Source organism: Neltuma alba, unplaced genomic scaffold (assembly GCF_004799145.2).
Source record: "Neltuma alba isolate B1F8T4 unplaced genomic scaffold, ASM479914v2 tig00012885_pilon, whole genome shotgun sequence".
Classification (NCBI taxonomy): domain Eukaryota; kingdom Viridiplantae; phylum Streptophyta; class Magnoliopsida; order Fabales; family Fabaceae; genus Neltuma; species Neltuma alba.
In genome coordinates this window covers 99102-109364 of record NW_021637261.1, presented here as the reverse complement: position 1 = coordinate 109364, position 10263 = coordinate 99102, and the positions used below count along the sequence as shown (strand labels likewise).

General features: G+C 36.0%; 1 protein-coding gene across 1 annotated transcript; it reads left to right on the top strand.

Annotated features, from left to right (window-relative positions):
• The first annotated feature begins 6 nt into the window (after nt 1–6).
• LOC114732184 (beta-glucuronosyltransferase GlcAT14B-like) lies at nt 7–3806 on the top strand. Its single transcript, XM_028919475.1, is given in 5 exon segments — nt 7–334; nt 337–685; nt 779–854; nt 943–1058; nt 2941–3806. Coding segments are annotated over 5 exon segments (1287 nt in total). The 5' UTR covers nt 7–103; the 3' UTR covers nt 3456–3806.
• The last annotated feature ends 6457 nt before the right edge of the window (nt 3807–10263 follow it).

Genomic DNA, 10263 nt, shown 5'->3' with positions numbered 1-10263 from the left:
CCCCATGGCTTCCTAGCATTTCCTCTTTAAACCCCTTCTTCCTCTCTCCTCCTACTCTGCTTATCAGTTATCACACACAGAGAGGGAGACTACCTTGCAGCAAATGAAGAAATTGAAGAACTATTACGTGCACTTGAGGCACCAACCAAAATGGGAGCGAAAATGGATTTTCCCTCTCGCTATAGGCTCTATTGTCTCCCTCTTCCTTCTCTGCCTCGCCACTCTTGCATCGTCCGATGGTACTTCTCTCTTTCCCATTTATCGCTCTATAACCGCTTCCTATTCCGTTTTTGTTGAATCCAAGCTTCATCCTATACCCGCTTCTCCGCTACCTCCCCGCCACCGAGTTTCGCATACCTCATATCTGGGTCCGTCGGTGACGGTAATCCGCTCAAACGCACGCTTTTAGCACTTTACCATCCTCGCAACTCCTACGTCGTGCATTTGGACCGTGAATCGCCGCCTGAGGAGCGAGCTGATCTGCTGAAGTTTGTGAAAAATCATCCAGTTTTCCGGAAATTTGGTAATGTAAAGGTAATCAAGAAGGCGAATCTGGTTACTTACCGGGGCCCCACAATGGTTGCGAACACCCTTCATGCCGCTGCGATCCTGTTAAGGGAAGGCGGTGACTGGGATTGGTTCATAAATCTAAGTGCCTCTGACTATCCACTTGTTACCCAGGATGGTTAGTGATTTATTTCCTATATCGGCAATCGGACGATTTGTGATTTGCTTTAATGTTGTATCACTGACTGATTAGTGAGTTCTGCCTTGTCAGATCTGCTGCATACATTTTCATATCTGCCTCGCGAGCTTAACTTCATTGATCATACCAGTGACATTGGATGGAAAGAGTGAGTGGGGTTTGTTCTTTGTTTTAAAATTTCCTCCCTTCCTGTTCTTTGACGATGATGATTTGACTGGTTCTGTGCTTGTGCGCAGTCATCAACGGGCAAGGCCGATAATAATTGATCCGGGGTTGTATTTGTCTAAAAAACAAGATGTGTTCTGGGTTACTCAGCGAAGGAGTAGACCAACTGCCTTCAAACTTTTCACAGGTAAATAATGTTATCTGGTGTTATTTTTTTTCCCCTCCCTTCGAAGTTTGTTCTGTTGATCGCCATTCCTATGCTGCATAGTTTTGGTAAATACGCACAAATTATTCCCCCATCTGTTGTTAATTAAAACAAGTTCTGGCTAGCCCAGGACTTTCTGTGGCGATTGGCGAAGGAAGTTTCTTTGAACATATTGTGATAAAATTTGATATATGTTTTTTTTTTTTTTTTATGGGTTGGGATGATGTCAAATGATCGAAGCTTAAGAAATAATTCATGCATGTCGTGGTGTCATCGCTGCGGTTCTGAATTTTATGTGCACAGAAGAAAGCTTTGGTGTTTTGTTCTCTGCTCTGTATCATGTTGTGATTGTAAAGGAAGATCATTATCTGTCAAAGTTTGAACCTGAATTATATCTCTCAGTTTCTGTTTTATTTCTTGTAACTCTTTTTAGATGTCCCCATTTGCACAACCTTTTCCTGACTCCATAACTCTGGTAGAATTGTGTATGAACTGAATGTGCTTGTATGAAAGTGTTTGGCTACGCAGCCTTGACTTCACCAATATATTTGTTGAAGAGAACTGAAGACATCGGAAAATTGTTTTCCGGAATTCGAAAGGAAAAATTTTGTCAGGTTATTACGTCTTTTCAACCTTGATTGACCTATTATATACTTTGCTATGAGATAAAACAAATTGAGCGAGACATCGAACCTATCTTTTAATCACATTAAATATCACAAATTGACATCTGACTTCTTGCAGCTTTAAAACCTATGTTGAAATTTGATGTTAAATTCTCTCTAGTTTACCAGGGCCTTTGTAGACTTTTCCTTACTCCTTACTTTGGGCTTGACTTACTGAATGTTGTGTTTGTTTTAATTAGGCATGACTGATTGACAATTTGTTACCGTGGATGGATTATTGTCATTGATGGATGTCAGCTCTAGCCTGCACAACATATTTCAATTCTGGTTTCTTAAGTAGTAGTTAATCTGGTTGGCCCTAAAAAGAAAGTAATAGTGAATCTGCATAGAAGTTATTATTTTTTGTAGTGTGCGCTAAATAATCGTTTGGTCTTATCATATGTCCATCTCACTGTTATACTACCTCCGGTCCTTAATATAAGACCCTATAAGACCTCAATCCATTTTGTCACTCATATTTATACATTTTTTTTCCAAAGTAGCCCTTCTAATAATGATAGTTTTAGTCAATACCCTTGATTAGTAAGGATATTTTGGAAAAAACAACACCTATTTAGGACAAATAACTAACTCAACTTACTTCTTTAATCTCTTCAAATTAGTCAACTAGCTCTTATAATTAGGATCGAAGGTAGTAGTTCTTATCAAGCTTGCATGGTCAAACTATTGTGCAAGAAAAACATTCAAGCATATTTTAATAATGCTGTGTGTGGCTGTAATTCCACTTAACGTGGAAGCTTTATTTTATCAGATTGGATCATTCTCGAAGCAGGCTTGGTCTTGCTAATGTTTGTCTCTCTTATAATGTGGTAAACAACAAATTAATCAATTGCATTCTTAGTACTGTGGGAACCAACTAATTAATCAATTATATCACCTGTTCTGTTCATCTAAGCTTTCTTGGAGTTCATTTATTCCCGATAGAGAGGAACAAAGCGTACATGAATTTTTGACTTCTTTCAGTTTTCATTTTATTTAATATGATTGCTGAAGGACAGCAATTCAGTTATGGTCCTAGTTGGGATCAAATTCCTTAGAAACAGCCAATTCACCTGAAAAACAATCCCCCTTTTTTGGAAAACAAAACTCAAACTGCAGAATCATTAGAATTCGAAATTCAGGCAATGAACCTTGGAACATTATATAAATGGTTGCCTTAATCTCCTTTCTTGTTTCAGGTTCGGCTTGGATGGTACTCACTCGATCTTTCATCGACTACTGCATATGGGGATGGGATAACCTACCTCGAACTGTTCTAATGTACTATGCAAATTTCATATCTTCTCCTGAAGGATACTTCCATACTGTCATATGTAATGCCCAGGAATTCAGTAACACAACAGTGAATAGCGATCTCCATTTCATTACTTGGGACAATCCTCCCAAGCAACATCCTCACTACCTTAGGCTTGCTGACATGCATCGGATGATCGATAGCAATGCTCCCTTCGCAAGGAAATTCCCAAGAGATGATCCGGTATTGGACAAAATTGATGCTGAACTTTTATCCAGAGGTCCTGGCATGGTTGTTCCTGGAGGCTGGTGCATTGGAAGCCGGGAGAATGGGTCTGATCCCTGCTCTGTTATTGGTAATACTACTGCCCTCAGGCCTGGTCCAGGCGCAAAAAGGCTGGAAACTCTGATCAGCTCATTGTTGTCCAACGAAAGTTTCCGACCAAGACAGTGCAAATGACCATGAGCTGGCAGATGTGTTTGTTCTGCCGGCTTTCGGCCTTATTTGATACGTGCGAATTTAGTTAGCATGATCATCGGATAAATGTTCCTTTCTAGTGGAAAAAATCTGAAATTATACGCATAATCTCTTCTGGAGGGAAGCCAGGGGAGTCGCTGGTGAAGATTGAAGATTTGGTTTCCTTCCAGTAATGATATTGTATACACTTATACATGACCCCATAGCAGAACTGAATGTAGCCCTTACTGAAGTAGTCACCGCTTCCTTCCTGTTTTCTTTTTCTTCACTATATTCCAAGGACTAACGATCAAAAATGGGTAAGCTGATTTTGGCTTTTGTTGCTCTCTTTTACATGCGGAACAAGTTTGATGCAAAATAGTGGTAGATAAGAGAGGGGATTAGCTGTACAGCCCCCACCACGAAAAAAGGGAAATAAAATAAAGAGAGGGAATTTGAGTGACACCAGAAGTGTTTAAAAAAAAAAAAAAAACACCCTATGTGCGCTTATGGCTTTCTTCCCTCCTCGTTTCGGAGGCTATGCACACTTTTGGGACTTGGCCCACCTGCTACAAGCAGCATCAAATCGCAATTTTTGCTAGGGTTGATCACCCCCCCCCCCCAAAAAAAAAGGCATGAATGACGGAACATATTCTAGAACATGCCCAATGGTCAAATCTCTGACCAGATTAGTCTGCCTACAGAGCTCCCATCTTTCTTTCGGACAGGTGTTTTACATAGATGGTACTTGCATATGTGCGACTTGGTCATGGATGGGAACATCAGAAACGTGAAATTTGCCGAACTCTCGTTGACCTTGGCGTTAGGTGAGGTACTAGCATGGTATTTATTTTATGCGGGTCTCCAACTGGAAGGCCTCAATTTAGGCCCACTCATTTAGAAGATCAGTAGACACCATTTCACGTATTCCCATTGATAAATAAATATATCAATGTGAATCTGGGAGTATGCCTTTGCCTTGGTAAACCTTCGGATCATTCTCACCTGGCCAACAAAAAGAAAAGAAAAAAATGAATGAAATAAAAATTATATAATACTACTGCAAGGATTCCGTGTACGAACGGGGGAAAAAAAATGCAGCGAATTCATCTTGCGCTCTTCGTATCTTGAGGTCAAATGGGACTACCGATTAAAACAAACCCGCATCGAATTTGACTCAGTCCCTTATGGCAAGTTTTGAGTTGAGACTACCAGAGGGAATAAAGTTAGCTGTTCAGATATTTATGAGAATATTTCTTAGTAAGAATAATAAATCAGGAGGAAAAATAGTAATTTCTTCATTTTTATTATTGGAAAATGCACTGCGCAAATAATAACCTTCTCTCGCCTGCGATGTTGACCTTTTTTTTTTTATCTTACTTTAAATGAAAATCAATTCTCCAACGAAAAAAAAAGGCTGTTCGTTTTTTCCCCCGAAAAAAAGGGAATGCACCAGCTGTTTTAATTTTAATTTTAATTTTCTTATCGGCGCCCTTTCCTAATTCAAACGTCATACATCCTTATCTGATTGCGGCTTACTGTTTGAAAATATCTATTATTATGATTTTTCTGACAAAAATAATTGCTGTTTTTGAATTCAGTAAGTATCAATATTTTTTACCTTTACTATTTTACACTGTATTAATAATTATAAGCCAAACCAAATAATTACTCACCTGATTTCATAACATAAGGGTTGTCTTTTGAAGGTTTTTACACAACCAATAGTTACACCTCTTCTTTTTTCTTTTTTTAAAAAATATTTTTCCCCTTTCACAAATTTCAGCCTCACCTCCTCGCTCCCCGTATTTCACCCATGTTTGGCATACTTAAATTTGAAACATAAAAATGGGAGCTCCCCCCCCCCCCTCCATGTATAAAAAGATGAAAACGGAGAATCCACCAAAAAAAGTTTGAAATTACTAAATTTCAAATCAGGTTTAATAATAATACTTTAATAGATTTTGATAACACTAAACTCAAAATAATAACATATTTTTTCAGCATTTTTTTTTATTTAGGATTTAGTAATTTTAAAAAAAAATTTTGTAGGATTTTCCCTAAATTGCAAGCACATGCAATTAACTTTTTTTTTTTAAAAAAAAATCTTTTCATTTCCATCACCAAGTTTGGAGACATATACATTATACAGACAAAGAACTCCCTTACATTGCGAGCCCCATTTCAATGTATTCAAATGATCAGTCTCGAATCCCTATCACTGGCCCCAAGTGTCTCTCTGAAATTGACAGCGTGTTGTTGAGAAGACCCGTATTTCTCTGTGCATGAAACTAATCATTGCCTGGATTGTACTATTTTCAGTTCTAATTGTAAGACTTTACTTGTAGATTATAAATAAAATTTTATAATTAAAACAAGATGTAGTATTTATTTTGGGACAATTAATTTGTCTGTTTCGAAGAGATAATTAAAGATGCAGAACAATAAAAAAGATCGGACGTTATAGCGATTAATACGAGTGTGAAGTGATTTTGGAAGCCAGTGAATTAGATTTCTGATATGAACGTTGATTCTATTATCCACGCACCCCCTCATCAAGATTTCAGACCCTTCAATGCGTTGCGCTTTAGACTAAAAGAAAAACTACTTCATTATTAGCATCTACATTTAGGATGGGAGATGGTAATATATTTTGAAATATTATAACTATTTAAAACAAACATTAAATTTTTGGTTATTTATAAGGCTGTTTCAGTGAAATAACATCAAATTTTATTATGACTAAATTATTAATAAGGAGTAAATTTCTCAGCGATTAATTTTGAGAAGTTAATATAGGAACGGATACTTGTATAGACCCCCCCCCCCAAAAAAAAAAAAGATTTCACGTGCCTCGGTTTTACCTTGTGCCTCACAGCTCAGCACATGGTAACAAACTGTAAAGTGCAAACAATACTGGAATAAAAATGCTAGAAAGACTCTACTTAATTAGACTTGTAAGATGGGCCAACAAGAAAAACAAAGTTTGAAAGGAACAATGTTAAAATATCCAATGTTAAAATATTTCAGAAGCAATCTATCCTAGGCTTGTAATTTAACGATGAAAGAATCAGCAGACGCAACTTGAACTAATTTAATTATTAGAACGTGGAATATTATCACCTTCCAATAAAGTAGTAATACAGCATCGGAGGATTGGATAAGGATACAGTAACTAGCACATATACAATCACAGCAATAATACGGTCGATCGTGTTCAAAATAATGAAGTTCATTATTGGCAATATATATGTGAGCTGGATTCGATATTTCGTAACATCAAAAGAATCACAAGTCCTGAGCATTGGTCCCCCTGGGGTCCGTTTCAGTACTAGACACAAATATTAATACATAATTCTGCATTGTGGTCGGATAAATCAGAAGCACTTAGTTGTTTGATTCGTAAAGACAAAATATTAAAGGCAAATATAATATCTTGTATATACCGGTAAGTTTTACCAATTTGTGGACGAGATCGATTGCAGTTCAAGATGAACAATAAGCTCCAATTCCATTACGTGCTTAATAATTGATCTGTGCCAACAAATTTATGATCTAAACAAAGGATGTGGAATTAATGGGCCAGGACATCGATCTTCAGAAACATTCATGAAACAAACAAAACGTGTTTCTTGCAGCTTTAAGATAGAAAACGATTGTTGAAAGCAGCAAGATGACAAAAGCCAGAGTTCACATCTCCAGAACCAAGGGGGAAAAAAATCTCAGAATAATGTTGCCAAGAACTTACAAATTCATAGAGAATTACCCATATATATATATCTGTGACGCACAGAATTTCCTGTCATGCACATGTCCTCTGCATAGAAGAAGAGGAGGAGGAGGAGGAAGAGAAGAAGGGAGGAAACTAGTGTTGAAATGAGAAAGAAACAGGAGGGGCTTCAGTGGCAGAGAGATGACAACTACTTCAAACAGTAGGCGTCATCTCTCCTGCGACTGAAGGCCCTGACATTTCTCTTGTATTATGCATATACATGTGATCTGTGCTCAAAATCTCTCCTGTTCTTTGGGTTTCAGAGCTCCCCATATTTATAAGGAAGCAAGCTTCTTTTTACCCTCCAAACTTCCGTACATATTTTCACCAAAAAATAAATAAAATAAACTGCCGTACATATATCCACATTAAAATATTGGGGAAGGTGCTATTTGCTGAAGGCATCCACTCAGTTAATCTCTACTTCCTGCTATCCACATGATGATATGATTAAATAATTATTAGTAATATTATTACATGATGGTTCCTCCGACTTTGAACAGAAACAAACATATATAAAACGTTTAAAATAATTGTGCGATTCCTCTGGCTTTACCAAATGATTATATGATTTCTTTATTAAGCTGTCAACGGCGTGTAGGACAGCTGGAAATGATGCTCACTGGTCCTCCAACATAACGTGCCTAAGAAAGCAAATTTTATATTCCCTGACAGGAGAATATAATAAATTTAATATATTTTCTTTGCTTGCTTTCTTACTCTTACTTTTCTTCCGGTTATGTATATGAGGTGTGAACAAAGAGGGAAGACCGTACTGTAGCTTTGGACCCCCTTAAATTTGGTCGTGCTCGATCGAAATATTTATTAGGAAGATTCATTGCATATCGATCATTTGACTGTGGAAATCTTCCAGTTAGATTTACCTAATTTTGAAGACCTGAGTCATCTTCTTGAAGAGGACGAAAATGAGAGAAAGATAAGGGACAAGGTTTAATTAAGGTGCCTGTTCAAACGACGTGCTCATTAATTGTGGGACATTAACACATACTAGACCCCCTGTTACATTTTTTTTGACCCACGACGGCTGCTGATGATGAGGCAACGCCACGACATCAACTTTGTCACTTGTGTGTTCTAAACGAAAATATAATGAGAATTAGGTCTAGTGAAAAAATTAGTTACTTACAACATTATGAATTAATGTTTAAATTTTCATTGAGAAAAACACACATATTTAGTGACAATGTTTCTAACAGACCTCCAGTAAAAAAAAATTTGTTTGTTTGACAAAATAAAATTAAAATACATAACTTTAAATATAATGCTTTTTAGTATTTTAAAATAAAACGTTTCACTTATAATTACTATTATTATTAAAGCACAATAAATATTATAAAAACAGAGTGATCATGAAGAGTTGGACGAAGATGTATACATAAGTGGGGTTTGACACCATCCTAGCTAATACAACTTCTTAAGATAATAAATTTATGAGTGCTTACACTTATACATCGATCTTTTCTTTAACCCAACTCTATTATAAATGTGAAATTTCTTCAATATTAAGTCAAGTACACTCACAATTAGGGGCAAATGTTCAGAGTATTTCTGAAATCATACAAGGTTGATACCATTTAATTGTGAAGAAAAAGTAAAACAATAATAATAAAAGGATATATATATATATATATATATATAAGAGTTTATCCGAACTATTCATTTATTTGCAACAAATTATGTGAATGAGGGGAGGGAAAAAAACCTCTTTAATGAGCAAGTTTGAGGAGGAGACAACTTGGATTGAACCTTACCACTTCTTGGCTGACTTCATGTGTTATGGTAGAGAGAGAGAGCAGCGAAAAAAAGGGAAGTGCGGAGGCGTGCCTCCGTGAGATGCCACCGACCAATATCCCATTGGAAAAGACGACGTGACATCCCTCCGGCGACATGGCTCCACTTTTACCCTCACACTTATCTTTTGCTTCTTTTTGTTGTCTTCTTCTTCTTCATCCCTCCCACTATTTATATATGCACTGGTTCTGCCTCTTCGATAGCACCACAAATATGCAGACAATATTCCCATTATTATTATATTTCGCTGTTTACTTATGCGTGCTGTTGATAAAAATGATTCCTTGGTCTCTATTATTTCCCTTTGATTCCATCTAACAAAGAAAGTGGATAGACTAGGCTTCCCTTTTCATTTAATTATTAATTATCAACATTATTCTCACTTTTTCGAAAAGATTTGGTCTACTGTTAAATGCATCCAATTGAATATATTCATTCCACTGGGATTGTGTTGCCATCACAATGCTTGTATAACCAGATGACGCTATGCATGACACCTTGCATGGAGTTTTTTTTTTTTGGTAACAACCTTGCATGGAGTTTATAATTAATAAGATGAGCCAGGCAGATACATGATCAAAATATTCTTATTTAATAACATAACACCACCTGCAGTCCTTAATGTAAAAGTTAGTTAACTAATTTGAGTAGATTAAAAAAAATTAGTTAAGTAAGTTATTTATAATAAATAGGTGTTGCTTTTTTTTCTAAAATATCCTTGCTAATCAAGTATATTGGCTAGAACTATTATTATTACAGGACTACCTTAAGAAAAATGGATAAATATAAGAGATAAAGTGGATTAAGATCTTATATGTAGAACTAAAATAAAAGTCAAACAAGCTTTTAAATAAAAGACTGGATGTAATGCACAGACGTCAATTTGTTCCTTAAATTCTGTATTTGAATAATATTATTAATTCCTTTCTTTTCTTTTTTTTTTGCAAATTTTATGTGTTTAGTTTTGAAAATTTTTATTTAAGTCACTTTGGTTAGGGAAAAAGAGAGAGGAAATTATATACTACCTCCGGTCCTAATTATAAGAGCTAGTTGACTAATTTGAGGATATTAAGGAAAGAAGTTAAGCTAGTTATTTATAATAAATAGATATCGTCTTTCTTAAAATATCTTTACTAATAAAGTGTATTAGCTAAAATTATAATTGTTAGAAGGACTACTTTAAGAAAAAAAACACAAATATAAGAGACAAAATGGATGGGAACCTTA